Source organism: Melozone crissalis, unplaced genomic scaffold, assembly GCF_028551555.1.
Source record: "Melozone crissalis strain CALT ecotype California unplaced genomic scaffold, PUWL_Pcris_2 ptg000023l_1, whole genome shotgun sequence".
NCBI classification, from domain to species: domain Eukaryota; kingdom Metazoa; phylum Chordata; class Aves; order Passeriformes; family Passerellidae; genus Melozone; species Melozone crissalis.
This window is the reverse complement of record NW_026535801.1, coordinates 41,160,250-41,178,155: the sequence shown is the minus strand read 5'-3', so window position 1 is coordinate 41,178,155 and position 17,906 is coordinate 41,160,250. Positions and strand designations below refer to the sequence as shown.

Sequence of the window (17,906 nt, the reverse complement as noted above, 5' to 3'; positions counted from 1 at the left end):
GATTATAATCCCTGATCCGAAGGTGTTTTTGTGTGGGGAAGGGAGGTTTGTGATGCACGTGGAGAGGGGTCTGTGACATGAGGAGCTCCCCTGAGGGCAGGGGGAACAGGGAGCGCTGCTCCCAGAGCTGTTCGGTTGATCTGCAGCATCTGAAGCCTGTGTCTTTGTAAGAATATAAAAATATCAGAAGTTTGCAGATGCCTTTTAGTTCCTTCAGAGGCTGTCTCCAGGCTGTGTGTTGAGGTCACAGGACAGGGAACATTAACAGTGCCCTTGTGCACTACCCTGTGTACTCAACGGGAGCATTTGTGGCTCCTTTACCACCTTTGTGTCCAAGGCCTTCACTTCACACCTTCCCAGGAAAAGAATCGCCTTTTTAATGTAATTATTGGGGTATTTGAGGCTCATCATTCTTGCAAATGTAGTGAATAAGAAATTAGATCTTTCTGCAAAATGCATGTTCATTTCCTTCAGGCAAAAAGCAGAAGAAGAAATGAAGACTTTTCTTGATGAAGAAAGCAATAAGAACAACTTCTGTTTTGATTTGAGGGAATTGGGTAAGAATTTTTTATTAATTTCTTAATTACTTTTTTATAGTCAACATTATCTTGATTGTTTGTTTGGGTTTTTTAATCCCTTCCTTGGCAGGTTTAGATTTACATAGCACATGCTGTGTAACATCTTTTGTGTGTTTGAGAAAGCTTCATGTTCTTACAGAGCAGAAACTGTCCAAGGAGTGGGACACTTATCAAACAAACGCTTTAGTTCCTGTCTGGCAGCTCAAGGAGGATCTGAAACTCAAGCTGTCTCAAGTGCAGCGTTACCTCTCAAAAGAATCTTGTCAGAAACCCAAGATCAATTCAGCTGAGGTGCTACAGCAGGTCGGTGTTTTAACTTTATTTTTACAATTTGCTATCACCATATTTTTGGCATTTTAATTTATTTTTTGTTGAACTTTCAGATTATAGCTCACATGCAGAGTTAGCCATTAACCCCCCGTCTTATCATGGTGTAAATCTGCTCACCGAAGTCTGTAAAACCATAGCAGTGTAGGGCTGGAAATCTGACTCTGTTTCTAAACAAGAGTTTTCATATTGTAGCAAGAGAAAGAGTAACAGTAACGTGTTTCATGAAATAGATCAAATTTATGAAGAATCAACAGAAGGCAATTTTGGAAGGTCTCATCCTTGAAAGTCTGGCTTTGGAAAGAGAGCTCGAAGAGTGCAAAGAAAATGTAAGCTTTTCCTTACGAGTTGAAGTTGAGGTTGATTGAGGGGGTAAATACGATGCAGAGTGATGCCCTGAGCAGCATTTCTCCATTGCAGGCATTGGAGCACTCTCCTGAAGATAAAAACGGGCTTTTCCTTGAGGTTCCTCCCGAGCTGGTGTCTCTGGAGTGCCCCTACCCTGACCTGCAGGCCTTGGTGCTGCAGGAGTACCAGGAGCTCGCCCGCAGCTACGGCGCCAAGCTCCGGGAGGTGGATCAGCAGCTGGAGGCTTTATCCAGGTACTGCCTCACCTGTGCAGGGCTGAGCTGTGGGGAGGCTTTATCCAGGTACTGCCTCACCTGTGCAGGGCTGGGCTGTGGGGAGGCTTTATCCAGGTACTGCCTCACCTGTGCAGGGCTGGGCTGTGGGGAGGCTTTATCCAGGTACTGCCTCACCTGTGCAGGGCTGAGCTGTGGGGAGGCTCTGTGCAGGTACTGCCACACCTGTGCAGGGCTGAGCTGTGGGGAGGCTTTATCCAGGTACTGCCTCACCTGTGCAGGGCTGAGCTGTGGGGAGGCTTTATCCAGGTACTGCCTCACCTGTGCAGGGCTGAGCTGTGGGGAGGCTTTATCCAGGTACTGCCTCACCTGTGCAGGGCTGGGCTGTGGGGAGGCTTTATCCAGGTACTGCCTCACCTGTGCAGGGCTGGGCTGTGGGGAGGCTTTATCCAGGTACTGCCTCACCTGTGCAGGGCTGAGCTGTGGGGAGGCTTTATCCAGGTACTGCCTCACCTGTGCAGGGCTGAGCTGTGGGGAGGCTTTATCCAGGTACTGCCTCACCTGTGCAGGGCTGAGCTGTGGGGAGGCTTTATCCAGGTACTGCCTCACCTGTGCAGGGCTGGGCTGGGTGCTGTGGGGAGGCTTTATCCAGGTACTGCCTCACCTGTGCAGGGCTGGGCTGTGGGGAGGCTTTATCCAGGTACTGCCTCACCTGTGCAGGGCTGGGCTGTGGGGAGGCTTTATCCAGGTACTGCCTCACCTGTGCAGGGCTGGGCTGGGTGCTGTGGGGAGGCTTTATCCAGGTACTGCCTCACCTGTGCAGGGCTGAGCTGTGGGGAGGCTTTATCCAGGTACTGCCTCACCTGTGCAGGGCTGGGCTGTGGGGAGGCTTTATCCAGGTACTGCCTCACCTGTGCAGGGCTGAGCTGTGGGGAGGCTTTATCCAGGTACTGCCTCACCTGTGCAGGGCTGAGCTGTGGGGAGGCTTTATCCAGGTACTGCCTCACCTGTGCAGGGCTGAGCTGTGGGGAGGCTTTATCCAGGTACTGCCTCACCTGTGCAGGGCTGAGCTGTGGGGAGGCTTTATCCAGGTACTGCCTCACCTGTGCAGGGCTGAGCTGTGGGGAGGCTTTATCCAGGTACTGCCACACCTGTGCAGGGCTGAGCTGTGGGGAGGCTTTATCCAGGTACTGCCACACCTGTGCAGGGCTGAGCTGTGGGGAGGCTTTATCCAGGTACTGCCTCACCTGTGCAGGGCTGGGCTGTGGGGAGGCTTTATCCAGGTACTGCCTCACCTGTGCAGGGCTGAGCTGTGGGGAGGCTTTATCCAGGTACTGCCTCACCTGTGCAGGGCTGGGCTGGGTGCTGTGGGGAGGCTTTATCCAGGTACTGCCTCACCTGTGCAGGGCTGAGCTGTGGGGAGGCTTTATCCAGGTACTGCCTCACCTGTGCAGGGCTGAGCTGTGGGGAGGCTTTATCCAGGTACTGCCTCACCTGTGCAGGGCTGGGCTGTGGGGAGGCTTTATCCAGGTACTGCCTCACCTGTGCAGGGCTGGGCTGGGTGCTGTGGGGAGGCTTTATCCAGGTACTGCCTCACCTGTGCAGGGCTGGGCTGGGTGCCTGGGCTGTCCCATTCAGGGCGCCTGTCCCATTCAGCGTGGCTCTGCTCTGTGCAAGCAGGGCAGGCACTGCCCAGCCCTGGGCTCGGGCGCTCGGTGCTCTCACAGCTGCAGCGAAGCTTGCAGGCCTTGCAAGGGTGATCAGCTGAAATAACAAACAACGTGTTTGGTGGATTAAGGAAACCAACAATCTGGTGTGCATCAAATGTCCTTTGCATATGCTCTTGCAGGAATAGAAATTGCTCCTTCTCTATGGTAATTACACTAGCAAGATTATGACAGAGAAGTGCAGTCTTTTCCCAAGACACACCTCCAGGGCTTTTATCTATCAAGCAGATAAAAAGGTCCAATGTTATCACAAATTTTGGATCTCTGCATAAATTGTCATCACAAAGAAATACAAAATATGTATTTAGCTCTGATTCAGATAACCAAAAGAAGGAGAGATTTTTCTGTAAATGAAAGTGTTTATTGAAAGAGCAGTATTCATAATGATCTAGAAGTGTAATAAACCTGTGTATTAATAATATGAAGCTTAGCCTTTCTGCTGAGGCTGTCTAGAGGCCAGCAGGTCCTGAGTTGCAGGCATTGCGTGGCCTTTGTCTTTGCCATCCCTGGTGTTCCTTTGGATGGCTTCAGGCTGTCAAATGACTAAGAGGGGTCGGCCAGTGGAGTGGCTTGAATTCTGGGCAGGAGAAACCGGGGGGAACAGGAAGGTCCCTGAATTTCTTTGGTAGAACGATCTCCTGTTGCTTCCAAATCGGTTTTCTGTGTACACAGACAGTGCAGTGTTTGTTCTGTCCCTGCTGCTGAATGAGTCTGGTGTGCTGAAACAGGCTGAAGATGCTGGCTGCCATAGAAAGGGATGGTATGATCTACTTATCTTTTGTACAGATTGTACAAATATTCTGTGTTCTTGTGGCACCTGAAACATACATGTTATTGCTGGATCATCCGAGCAGTTAGGACATGATACTTATTGAAAATTGTTTTGAATTATGGAGCCACAAATGGCAAATTTAGGCAGTTCTTTTGCTGCTCTCTCTGATATTTTGTTATAGTTTCTCTTACAGAAGAAGTTCTAACAACCTCAATAAGAAAATCTGTGGCAAATGCTAAATCTGTAAATATGTACAAAGTCTTTCTCGCAGTTTTAATCAAATTTGTGTCAAAGTTCATGATGAACACAACTTTGGTGAAAATTCATAAATTAAAATCCTTGACTCACACAGCATGTGTGCTACTGAACAATAGACAGATGTGGATATAGACAACAGAATTTCTGAAAATGGTTGAAAAATCTGCCATAGTATTTTCAGTGATCATGGGCCAGGTGTGAGTTTAGGTCTGGAGTCAGTTAATTTTGCACCAATAATTAAATAATATCAGGATTTAAAGATAAAATACCATATCTGCAATGAAAGAAAATCAGTGGTAGCCTGAACACATGTGCAGCAGCACTTGGAAGGAGGGAGGGTGTGATCTCTGTATGGGAGAAATGCAGTGGATGGGGCTGGGGGACGTGCAGGTGGTGGGGCAGGAATCTGAGAGAGGCTGCAGGGACACAGACCCAGCTTGGGCCAGCCCTGAGAACTGGAAATGGAGGGAATCATAAACGAACCACCAGCAATCATCAATTTGATTTAAAACTAGACCTTGGGGACTGTTGTTTGCCTTCTGGCCTTCAAATTTTTAATGTGTTGCTCATTTATGTTCAAGTGACTTTATCCACAACAGGATTAAAAATGAGTTTTCAATTTTAAAAAAAGAAAGACTTTGTTCTTATAGCGTTGCTTGCTTCCAAGGTATGGGTTTGTAAAACTCAACTCACTTCTTACATTTATATTGGCTAATTTGCATGGAGATATCCTATGAGTTTGCAAAGATGCAGCCTTGTGATTGAAGTATTGTATAATTCATCGTGCTAACTGTGATCCAACTGGCACAGATATTGGAGTGACAGCCCCTCGACCTTGGTGTGCACCCCTGTGCTCTTGTGGTTAATTCAGCCTTAGGAAAGCCTTTGCAGCTCCTGCCACTGCTCTGTACCCAGAGAGGCCACACATCCTCCTGCAATGCATTCATTCCTTATTTGTGTCATTTGAGAAGTTGCTCAGTAGCACATGATTCTATGATAACACAATAGCTGGGTCACTTGGCCACTTCGCTTCCTCTGCCATCATATGTTGATTGTACAGTAAAGAAACCTTCAGTTAATACTACTCTGGCATTGCACATCCCATTTTTTTAACACTTCAGACTGTCTGGAACAGAGAATTTGGAAAATGTACATGAAATGTTCAAACCAGAAATTTTGGAATAAGATAATGTTCTGGTCTGGTCTGTTCTGTGTGATTTTCATTCACACTAGAATGCACATTGCAGTAGTCATTGCTTTTAGAAATGGAAGAAGAGCTTGGGTTTGATTTCAAGCCTTATACAAGATTACAATATTTATAATCTAATTTTTTTTTTTTTTTATGTTGCTGAAACACAAATGTTTGTGCTTGGGAAATACCCAGGTCGTGAGCTATCCCACAAATTGTGGGCTTGGACTGATGCATGTTAGAATGATTCTTTAAGCGCTGTTATATTTTTTCCACAATTTCCGAGGATGTCTGAATTATTTAAATGACTAAAGGATGAATGGAGCATTGCAGGCTCAGCACTGCATCCTGTGCAGCATCCTTTCGGAGGGATGGGACAGCAGGACAGAGCGGAGCAGATTCAGGGTGGATTCCTCTTCCAGGCCCTGCGGGCTGTTGGTGCTGCAATGGGGAGGGCCTGCAGTGACGGCAGGGGCTGTGCTTCTCACCTGGTGGCACGGTGGCACTGTGTGTGTGTGGTGTCAGGGTGGCACTATGTGTGTGGTGGCACGGTGGCACTGTGTGTGTGTGTGGTGTCAGGGTGGCACTGTGTCTGTGCGGTGGCACGGTGGCACTGTGTGTGTGGTGGCATTGTGGCACTCTGTCATGGTGGCACTGTGTGTGTGGTGGCACAGTAGCACTCTGTGGGTCATGGTGGCACTGTGTGGTCTGTGTGGTGGCATTGTGGCGCTGTGTGTGTGGTGACGCGGTGGCCCTCTGTCGTGGTGGCATGGTGGCACTGTGTGGTGGCATGGTGGCACTCTGTCGCGGTGGCACTGTGTGTCTGTCGCGGTGGCATTGTGGGTGGCACGGGTGGCATTGCGGCACTCTGTCGCGGTGGCACCCTGTCTGTGTCTGTCGCGGTGGCCCTGTGTGTGGTGGCATGGTGGCACTGTGTGTGTGGTGTCGCGGTGGCACTGTGTGTGTGGTGGCACAGTAGCACTCTGTGGGTCATGGTGGCACTGTGTGGTCTGTGTGGTGGCATGGTGGCACTGTGTGTGTGGTGTCGCGGTGGCACTGTGTGTGTGGTGGCACAGTAGCACTCTGTGGGTCATGGTGGCACTGTGTGGTCTGTGTGGTGGCATTGTGGCACTCTGTCGCGGTGGCCCTGTGTGTGGTGGCATTGTGGCACTGTGTGTGTGGTGACGCGGTGGCCCTCTGTTGTGGTGGCATAGTGGCACTGTGTGGTGGCATTGTGGCACTCTGTCGCGGTGGCCCTGTGTGTGGTGGCATGGTGGCACTGTGTGTGTGGTGTCGCGGTGGCACTGTGTGTGTGGTGGCACAGTAGCACTCTGTGGGTCATGGTGGCACTGTGTGGTCTGTGTGGTGGCATGGTGGCACTGTGTGTGTGGTGTCGCGGTGGCCCTGTGTGTGCCCGCCGGTGCCCGCGGTGCCGGTCCTGGTGCCCGTGCCGCAGCGCGGGACGCGCGGGCTGCAGCGGGCAGAGGGAGCTCCCCTGGAGCCGTTCGTATTCCTGGGAGTGTGCAAAGCCAGGGATTAGTGCTGGCTAAATCTGCTCCAAAGGAAGCAGCTGCCTCGGGCTGCGCGGGTGAGACAATTGCTGCGTTTCAGCTCCGGAACAAACGGAGATTGTGCTGTGCTCTGCTACAATGCTGCATACGAGGAAACCAAGCTCTACGTTTAAAATTTGGGTCAGGCGCTCAGCCTGGCAAATGTTTGTCAATATCTTGACAGTGCAGAAACTTGATAATACCTTAAATATTCATGTCAAATGTGTTGGCACTTTTCAGACTTGTTTTAGATGAGATATTCCTTTCTGGAATTTTACAGAAGTGTAAGTGAGGTGACATCTCAGATTCACTCAGCAGGATATGTTGAAATTTTCCATGTGTTTGGTGGCTATGAATATGCTGGGCTAGGTCATGCTGTTTTGGGTTTTTTGGTTGGTTTCTTTTTTTTCACTATTTTTCTACGAGCAGCTGACAAAATCTCAGCACAGCTGACAAATTCTGGCACAGCTGACAAACCGAGGCATTGGCAGCCAGTTTGTCCCTACTTACAATAAACCACTTGTAGCTGTCTCTCCAGCTGATTGCTCCCCAAAGGATCTGCCACAAAACCGTGTCCTTGTTGTGGGCAGTGCAGAGGTTTGGCTGGCTGGCATTGGAGGAATACAAACGAGCAGCTGTGGCAGGGAGGAGCTGCCGGGGGCTGGGGCTGCTCCCTGCTCTCGGGGACCCCACCCCGCCTCGCTCCTCCTCTCTGCAGGCAGATGTGTCTGTTCACCAGCCCACATGGGCAGAAATATCAGAGTAAAACGTTACAAAGCAGAATCTCAGCTCTTGGAACTGTCTGCCTGCTGTCACTGAAGTGGCACGTTCAGGTGCCACCGTACTGGGGTGTGTCACCTCAGACTGAGGTGTGTCAGGACTCACAGGGGAGGATTGCTGATTTATTTAGTGGTAGATCATGGAGTCTAGCTTAATGTTAATTACCTGTACGGTTTCTCACAAAAATCCCCTTTTTGAAGCACCTGTTCTTTCAGCCTGCCTAAGGATGAGGCTGTTCCAGCCCCTCACTGCATGCAGTGCCATGGAACACTGAGACAGGGCTGCTGGCCTGGGAGCCCAGGAGCTGCAGCAGCTGGAGGCAGCAGGAATTTGGGGGGTGGGTAGAGTCTCATGATTGCCTTTTAATTATCCCTGGGCTCTTAGTCACTTCTGAAACCAGGTCACTGGGCTAGAGAGACCTTTTGGTCTGACTCAGTGTTGCTGCTTGGATGCTAATGCTGGCAATGACAGCCTGACATTAATCCCTTCAGGGCCAAGAGTTCAGATTGGGGCTAAAAATCTACATCCCAGCCTGTGGTATTCTTTCAGATGGATGTTACTTCTTGCTCCCCCCATTTTCTGAGACAGAGGCATGCAAGCTGATTACCATAGATCCTGCTCTAAAAATGGTGACTCTTATGCCTTGCTGATGAATTTATGGCTGTTTGGAGTTTGGTAAACTAGATCCTCATTTAGCTGTGTGCAAGGATTGTCACTTCATCCATTCCCTTTTGATCATTTATTTAGTGCTCAGTGGTGGAGTCTGATCATCTTGTTCTTTTTACGCTGTATTTTCCCTGTGGGGTCACCGATTATCCAATTATGTGGCATGTTTGAGAAACACAGAGACATTCCCCAGTAAAAAGCCAGATTAGAAACAGAGCAATTCACTCCAATGATGACATGGTGTCATATCAGCAAAGCAATGCATGTTTTCTTTATTTCATTAATCTGATTTTGTCACCTCTAACCCAGCTCCAGTTTACAGCACCAGGACTGTGAGCCCGCTCGGGGCTGGGCTGTCCAGAACCAAACTCCTCCTTTTCAGTGGTTAATTTACACTGGGATGCATTGTTTTGTATTCCTGTAGGAACAGTGACTGGAAGGAAGAAGATCAGTGGGTTTTCCAGACTGTTATCAATCAGTACCCAAGCGATCTGCAGAGGAGGAGGACTTTGTACCTGGATATGCTGCAGAGGTATCTTCCCCACAAATCCAGGCAGGAGCTGGTCAGTGCTGGTTTACCTGTTCATTCAAATATGCACATTCTTAAACTGTGTAGTGAACGGTTGTATTAAAGAATGTATGTTTACTGAAATTTTTTCATGTTAAAATTTCTTAATTATAAATTTTATTGTGTACAGTAAAGAAGAAACATCCCTGGTTTTAAGATGCAGGAATTTTAAAACTTATCTCTTCAAAACAACTCCTGGGCAGATTTTTTAGTTCCACGTAGTCTTAAAGCCAAACTCACAAAAATAATTTGTTAGCATTGTTTCTGCTGTACAGTTTTATAGCTGTGTTATGCCACTCTGCTTCTCTTGGTTTTTATTTTTCGTGAGGATGTAAAGCTTTGTTGCACTGTCTTGGAATAGTTATTTTAATTGTTCTGTGGCACATCTATAGCAGGAAGAGTAGAAAGTTATCTCCCACTCTAAGGGAGAGGCTATTTTTATATGCATAATGCTTTCAAATTGATTGCTGATTCCTCTTGCACTCCACAGTGAATAAGCACATAGCAGCTAATTGAGAAACCCATTTTGAGGCCAGAACACTTCAGGATGTCATAAGGAAAGTAGGAGGCTTTTCTTATCTCTGTCTGTATTTTTAGACCTTCTACTTCCCTGTGTTTGAGGAATGTCTAGTGCAAAGGAATGACAGTGAAGTGATACTGCTAATTAGCCAGAGTTTGACTAAAAATAAAGTTCTTGTGGATTTCAGAAATTTTGCCCTGGCCTGAATAGGGCTGAATAGTCGTGTGCTTTGGACAATGCAGGTATGCTGTAAGCACAGACAGCATTAAAGGGTCTCCCTACACCTTGGAAGGTTCATCTAAAATTTAAAAACATCATTCTTCATTGAGCTGATGTGTCTTGGTGTGTGTACTAGCACGATGACTATGGAAAGTGTTAAACCGCTGCTCTTAGAAGGCGTTTGTGTCACACTGGAACAGCAGCCTGGAGCCTTCCTGGCCTCCTTTCCCCGTGCAGAGGGGTCGGGCACTCAGAGCTGATCCCACAGCAGATCCTGGCAGAGCTCTGTGTTTGGGGGAGCAGCCTCCAGCCCTGCCCTGCTCAGGAGGGGCTCGGCTGCAGGAGCCTGAGATGAGGGGAAGCAGATTACCTACAGCCCTGGAGTGGGAGCTGCCGAGGACAGCGCTGAGCTTCGGCCCTGGGAAGCTCGAGGAGCAGCTTCAGCCAGCCAGGGGCTGATAGGAATGTCTGTGAGTGAGTCAGCATCCCCTGCTCCCTGCCAGAGCCTGCAATTGGCATCTGCAATGGTCCCCTTGGCACCTGAGAGAGCCAGCCATCTCTAGAATCTCACTCATCCCTATGTATTTTGGGGATATAAGACAGGTTCAAGACTCTGCTGCCTCATTCTATGCAGCCTTACTTGGTACTGCTTCCATCAAGGCCTTGAACCTTGAATATCCCCGTGAACCTCACTGAATTAGGCCAAAGCAAGTGGATTTTGGATTAAACACTGCTGTTTTTGCTAGGTGGTGACACTGGTGGTGGCACCGTGCTGCTTGGCCAACTAAGCTTTTATTTCCAAACTTCCTGCTAGGAAAGAAGTGAAGCTGATTCCCCCCTGTACTGCTTTTGTACAAATGCTGTTATTGCGTCCTGTTTCTCTGCAGATCATAATTTGATAGGAAAAGCCTCATCTTGCTGGAAGTGCTCAATATCTCTGGAGAAATATTGAAGGACCTGCTTATATGTTATGTCCTTCAGGGCAGGGAGGGACCATTGCATTTCATTTATTCCCATTGCAAAGGCACAGCTGAACAGAGAGCAGGGGGCCAGGGGGATGCTGTGGTGCTGGAGGGCATCACTGCCCAGGACAGCAGGACATGGTGACATCCCTGGCACCTGGCACGGTGCCCTGGATTCCGTGGGAATATTGGGGATACAAGACCTAAATCGGTTACAGCCAGGTTTGCAAAAATGTCTAGAATTAGAACTTTATTACCAATAGCTTTTAACCCTTTGTGAAATGCCCTCCCCTTTCAGGTGGCTCACGAGAAGGCTCGGGATCGTTTCCTCTGCATCAGGAGCCAGCGCAGAGCCCTGCTGTCAGCCTGGGCCCAGCTCCGGAGAGCCTTTGTCCTCAGGGCCCTGGCTGCTGCTGCGGAGGCCGCTGCTGCTCACGAGGCACAGGCGCTGCTGGCTGGCTCCAGGCAAAGGCAGCTGGAGATCTGTGCTGATCTCAAAGCAAAGGTGCGTTCGGTAATAAATCCATCGCCAAATCTGTGCCTAACAGATGCGTTCAAAAGCAAGTTTTTTACATTAGCGCAAATCTGTTTTCAGGTAAATAATGGGTATCTGTCTGTCCTTCTGGGCTTTTTTAAGAATGCTTTTTAAGACACGAAACAATGGATCCCATAACTTGTTTGGCCTTGTTACAGAAGGTTCACGATATTCTGATTTACTGTGGTAAGAGGTGAAAAAGATAAAAATACCTGTGTGGTTTTGGTAAGTGAATAGAGTAGAGTGGGAGGAGACTGGACACAAGAGGAAGATGTTGTGATATTTATGCCTAAGGTGTTTGTAGGAGGAATCCCATTTCTGGGCATGAGGCATGTTAAGATTTGTTTAAACTGCTCTGTGATTTTTGACTTGCACAGAAATGAACATCTGAGAGCATGCATGATGTGTTATTCTCACTTTACCAATATTCTCTCTGCTGTGCCCTCACTTTTCAGTGAAATACTAAACACTTGATTCAGGTTTCCTACAAGAAGGAAAGCATGGTAAAACCTGTTCTGTGAGGCAGGATTTTGATGTTGATGCTAGTTTTTAGTTAGCAATAACACAAAAGCCCTTCTGTCTTGTGTTCTGGAGCTGTCTGGCGTAGGAAGGTTTGAATCTAAACACTTTGGGGTTAGAAACTGTCTGGGCATGACTAAGTGGGGAGTACCCTGCTCTGACTCCTGTGTCAGCCCTGCCTTGAGCCAGGGGCAGGAAGGAGTGGCTCTCTGGAGCTGAGGGGATGTTTGGTGATTTTTCACCCAGGCCTTCCTTTCTGGAATGCTGTGTGTCTCTTACCTGCACAACCAGAGATGGAAGGGCCAATTATTCCAGAACTGTGAATTTGAGCCACTTTTCCCCCTTTGTTTCTTTTACTTTTCTTCCACACAAGAAGTAACAGGCTGGTTTTGGAGTACTTTGTTGTCTCCGTGTAAGATTGTCACAGGTGCACTGACATTGTCTGAAAGATTTTTGGATTCTGACCTCCTGTTTCCAGGAACTGTTTGAAACTTAAACTTATTAGGCCTACACTTTTCAAGGGTGATTTCAAAGGGATCTTCGTTAAAATGTTGAACGTTTGAACAAAACCAACTCGCCTGTTTCCCAGAGAAGAGGAATGGAAAAGGAACATTTCTTTCATTAGAGGAGGATATCATCGTGACCTTGTTTTGATCAGCTCCACAACTGAAAGGGCTGCAGGGCGGAAGCTGAGCTTGGGCACAGAGCTCACTCCTTTTCAGAGAAATGATTCTCAGTGTATCCATGGGCTCTGTTTTGGTTTGATGAGGATATGCATTTGAAAACTCATAGTTTGCCCGGTTATAGTTCATGTTACAGACTTGTCTTTTCACTTCTGACCTTTACAACTACAGAGTGCTGGACATGGAACGTGGCTGCTGGCAGGTAAAAGGGAACTCAGTCCAGTTCCAATTCACACAGGTAAAACCCATTCTGAGAGAGATCCATAAGAATGGGTAAAAAGCGAGTCTGTCTCTGAGGGAAAGAGTGTGGAACTGGAAATCAGGGATTAGGGCTGTTCTTCCACCTTTTCTTTTTGACCATCGGTTGGCATTTGGCGCTTCAGGCAGTTTCACATCAGGAAATGTTCCCTGTCCCCCCTGCCAGAGGGGCAGTGCAGGTGCTGCAATAATGATTTACCTGTCAGCAAAGCCTGGGTGTGCTCGAGAGGAGGCTCTGTGTGACTGAGAGGGACAGAAACCTCCTCCAGAGCAGCAGCAGCTTGCAGAGCGCCACAGCTTTTCTGCTGGCCCCATGTGAAAGGAACGATGGCGCACACACAGAGAGAGATGCACTATCTGACAGGCTGTGCACTGCTTTGGTTACTGCAATAACCACACAGTACCACCCAGCTTTTATACAGTTCCCTTCCTCTGGCAACAACAAACCAAAGGGGCAGCAGACTGACTAAAGAATACATGATTTAAAGCTGTTTTAAATGCACCTATGCCATTGGTGAGACTCCAGGCCTTGTGACTGACAGGGAGGGATAATTAAAAAATAAAGCAGCAGAGAAGTTAAATTAATATTTGTAGCAGTTTTTACTTGGGGAAAGGACTTTCAAATTTTTCTTCCATGTTCCATCTCATGCAAGATCAATGTGTGTCCTAACAGAAATCATAGTCCCGAAGGAGGGAATTTGGAACAACTGAAGAAGCTCAGGTGAAATAAATCACAAGGGCCATATGGTAGCCATATGAAGGAAATAAAATGTGAAATGGACGATGCTGGGGAGGTTACACTGTATATTCCTAAAGAGTAAATGTGCCTGGTACATTTCTTTGTTTTTCATGGGAAAACAAACCCTGAGGGGTCACACTTTGAGTGATCAAGAGTCACTCAGGTCTGGTGTGCTTTGAGCTGTGAGGATCTGATCCCCCCAGGCTTCTGGAGCAGACACTGTGTAAAACAAATTCAGTGTCTGTAAAATTCCTTTTCCTAAACAACGCAGAAGGCAAATTTTTGCACGTTGCAAGGCAGGTAAGGCACGAAGTGAGGAGTGATCTTTCCAGAGGTTGGGAGGTGCTGCCTCACAGCTGGGGTTTGAAGAACTTGCTGTACTGCAACACAAATTCAGTTGAGGTGTCTGCATGCATTCCAAACATTATTTTTCTATTGACTCTATCTTAAAATATTTGTAATCTGGTACTTTCCATCTTCATAGAAAATGATTTTTAAAGAAGGCTAGAGGGAAGACCTACAGCAGCAGACCTTAGGGCAGTTGGATCCCCTGTGTGTGCTGCTTAGGGGACGCTTTTTCTTCCTCAGCACAAATCTTGTGTGCCTGCTTGCCTTTAAATCTCTTCTTTCCCTCATTTTGTGCTCCAGGATTAATCCCCACTCCAATGCTAAAATCTCTTGCAGCACATTGTGTAGTTTGGGAGAGCAGCTCTTGTGTTTTTTATCCTGGCAGAAACTAAGATAAAATAATTTCAAAAAGAAAAGCATTAGGTGGCATTAACAGGGGTATTGAAAATTCTATAAAACATTTTGCAGATTGCTTTCCTTCTTCTTTCCTGTATTGTAAGAAAGGATGTGACAGTAAACTTAGGAAAAAAAAAATTCCCTATTCAGCATGTAGTCAAGTCACTGGTTTAAATGCTGTGACTATCAGAGCAGATCAACATTGAACTATTACAACTGAATGTTAAAAAAAATCCACAGAGGTATCAGATCCAGTGCTTTGATTTCAAATCAGTCATTTTGAAGGAAACTTTTTAAAAGAATAAATATTTGAATAGTAAGGCACTTAAAAGAATGGTTTTCTTTTTCAGAAGTGTTGTCTGTTCACCACTGAGTTGACCCATTCATTTGCTGGACATAAAAAATACAAGGAAGTTATAATAACCTAAATTTTAAATATAGCTACTCATGTTTGTGGTGAACTGAAGAGCTGCAGGATGCTGCAGTGTTTCTCCAAAATGTATGTGAGCAAGTGTCTAAGACTCTAGCACTCAAAGATGAGCCAGCTCTGACTCTAATAAGTCTTCAATCCAGACCTAATAGACCTGTGTATAATAGTCTGAGGTCAGCACAGCACTGACCTGTTGTGTCTTTTGGGTCAGACCAAGCTCGTGCACAGTACATGTGAAGCACCTGCAGAGGCTGTCTGTGCACGTTTGCCTTGCTTGCCCTTCCAGCAGCCTTTCCCCCTGTTTTGCTGTACCTGTGTTCCATCACATGCTGTTGTTCATCTCCTCCCCCTGTGTTTCTGTGGCTGCCCGGGCAGGACGGGGTGCCCACGGAGCCCTGCGCTCCTGGGAAGCTGCTGAGGGCAGTTTGCCAAGCTCCGATGTGTTCCTTTGCATTCCCCCACGGACACGGTCACGGCTCGAATTGAGGCTTTTGGGAGCAGGGCCTAAGCCTGGTCACAACCTGCCCAGCTCCCTGCCTGCTGGTGAGAGCTGGGGTGTGTGCGAGACAAGCCAAATCTCTCAAATCTAGCTGAACTTGCCCACTGACACCTAAAGCTGCTGGAGGATGGATAACCAGACAAGCAGACGCTCTTGCCCACAGTGTTTTCCTACAATGATCTTCAATGAGCAAAGCGGTGCCCCAGGCAAGCAAAGCTGCACCAAAATTTTGCAGTTGTTAATGATCAAAAGAACTCTCATCCATATGAGAACTCAATGGGTCTAGAAGGGAGAATTCTCTATCTAAAGGAAGGAATTTAAATAAGTAGTTGTAAATAGAAATGCAGCCTACTTAAGGTTATGCATGTGTGAATATTTAAGCTTGTATAATATTTACACATGTTAATAAAATGTTGACATTCCCATTGTCAAGAACAGGAGGATGTTCCCAATAATGCTGGATGAGGAAAGAGGGGAACTACAAGGACAAGCTGTGAGAAATAAACTGCTCATGCACTGCCTTGAGCAAAGCTGATGAGATGGGCTGTCAGCCCCAGGGAACTGGCACTGCTCCTGTTCTGGATCCCAAGTTTTACCAGTCCTGCTCCCAGCCCTTGTGACCAGTTTCCTTACTGAATTTGGTACCTGGTGTTCCTCCTCAGGTTGTGAGTGAGGGCTGTGCTAAAGTGCTCTTCTTTCATATCCCTTTTTCAGATTTAAACACTTATGTAACTGAAGACAATATTCTGTTAATGATCAAAACAGTTACTTTTAACCACTTTTCTGATATTTATTTTTTTAACCTCTTACAGGTAGCCTGTGGAGCACAAGGATTGTCAAAAATCTATTAGGGATGTGAACCTCCATTGTTTTTCTAACCACAGCCAGAATGAGATTATTCTCTGAGATTAGCAAACTCGTAGATGTATTATTTCTTAATTATCCTGCTGCCAAATGCTCTAACGCTGCTCTAATTCTTCTTGTAGGTCTTGTGCAGGCCAGTCAAATGCAGAAATTGTTAGTTTTTACCATTTATTGTTTGTCATTCAGGACCCTGTGGAGTCGGATGTGGTTCCAGGTGCTGTGCAGAGGTTTTCAGGCTTGAAGAATCCCCAGTTTAGGGAGAAAGGGGCAGATTTTTAGAGCTGAAAGTTGCTGGAGCCTTCCTACCGTAGCTGTTGATGCCGCACGAGTTTGCTGTTGACAGTGTGGGTGCCAGAGCTCCCCTGTGCCGGTGCGGCGCCAGGGCTCTGTGCAGTGACACAGAACACGAGCTCTCTCCAGGGCAGGAGAGCTGGGCCGTGCTCCCGGGGAGAGGGGCAGGGTGGGGACAGCCCCTCCGCGGGCACAGGGCCTGCAGTCACTGCTGGGTTTGCGATGCTGCGAGTGGCACAGAGCACAGACAGCAGCGCGTCTCCGCGCCTCTGCCGCCAGCATCTCAGCACAACGTGAGCAGCAGCGGCTCCTGCTGCCTTGGGGATATCTCGTGTGGAGCCCCTGTGCACATCTGAACTGCTCCCACCTGCTTCTGCAGCCCCTGACATACTGGCTTTTTAAAAGCTTTGTGGCAGTTCAGGCGGTCACTGACACCCGAGAAAAGAAAAATGATACGTACCATGCTTTTAAAAAAGCACTCTCTAAATTTTAAAAAAGATGGCTTTTTCATATTGTTTGGATGAACTTCCCCTGCCCTGTAATATTTCAGACTCCAGGGAACTGTTCTTAATATACACTTTAATTTTTTTCCCTTTTATAAGCTCTAGTATTCACATCCTGAGGCACCCATCTCATTAGCTTTCCATTTAGGAATACACGCGTACACTTCCTATTCTTATTGTATTTCCAGAAATAACACTGTTAATATTTTATATTTCAGCGCGTGGTGGCTTTGAATAGTGCAAGTCTTTTTTTATTATTATCAGTTAACACAATTACACATCAGTAGCAGGTCTCCCATACATCCCAGTTTCCTTGGCAATGTCAGCTTTGTTGGGCCACGGTTTGCTTGTGGCTTCTAAAGCCTTGGGAGGCAACTCCTGCCTGGAGATGTGACACCTGTGGGGTGCACAGAGCCCTCCCCAGGGCTGGGGGGCTGCGTGTGCCCAGCGCTGGGGCTGCTGCTCCCTGGTACATGCTGCCAGCAGGCCCAGTGCCCCCAGTCCCTGTTTGCCCAAACCCTGCGTGTGAGTCCAGCGCTGGGCAGGTCCTGGCAGGGTCGCACTCTGCCCATGACCAGCTGCAGCAGCTCTGTCCTGCCGAAGGGAATGGCGTCAACATCCATTCCTCACCCTCTTCCTAGTCCTGACACACAAGGAAGAGTTTGAGCAGGTGAACTGGAGTTTGTATTGAGAAATCGTGGGTGAGTGCAAGTACATTTGAAAAAAACACTTTTTTTTTTATAAGAAGTGCACTACTTTTTAGTAGTTGTTGGATAGACATTTCCATACAGTTGGTGACTTGAAAAACCTGGTTAGTTTTGTAACACAGACTTCTATGTTCCTGTTTAGTTTGTAAAATATTTAAATCCAAGGGATATATTATCCTATTAACCCAAGTGGGATTTATGTGTTTAACTTCTATTACTCTTGAGAGAAATTGACTGAATCCTTACTTTTTTTATGGGAGGCTGGGTCTTTAACTTTTTTTTTTTCCTATGTTTCCCTCCCATTTTCTTAAAAATATTTTCTTTTTTGTGCATGTCAGAATGGCAGGGAGTTGCTCAGGCAGCATCAGCATGTGCTGCTTCCATCTGAAGCATGACTGGCTGAGCTGCTTTGCAAATAAAGAGGCTGCACTGCTGGC

At 47.3% G+C, this 17,906-nt stretch overlaps 1 protein-coding gene across 1 annotated transcript in view; it reads left to right on the top strand.

The window, feature by feature from the left end:
• Nucleotides 1–17,906, top strand: part of CCDC148 (coiled-coil domain containing 148) — a 36,241-nt gene that overhangs the window by 5,589 nt on the left and 12,746 nt on the right. Inside the window, exons 4-9 of the mRNA XM_054278064.1 lie at nucleotides 475–557; nucleotides 718–881; nucleotides 1,139–1,234; nucleotides 1,326–1,507; nucleotides 8,853–8,991; nucleotides 10,996–11,202. Of these exons, the coding sequence (XP_054134039.1) occupies nucleotides 475–557; nucleotides 718–881; nucleotides 1,139–1,234; nucleotides 1,326–1,507; nucleotides 8,853–8,991; nucleotides 10,996–11,202 (871 nt within the window). The remainder of the gene's footprint in view (nucleotides 1–474; nucleotides 558–717; nucleotides 882–1,138; nucleotides 1,235–1,325; nucleotides 1,508–8,852; nucleotides 8,992–10,995; nucleotides 11,203–17,906) is intronic.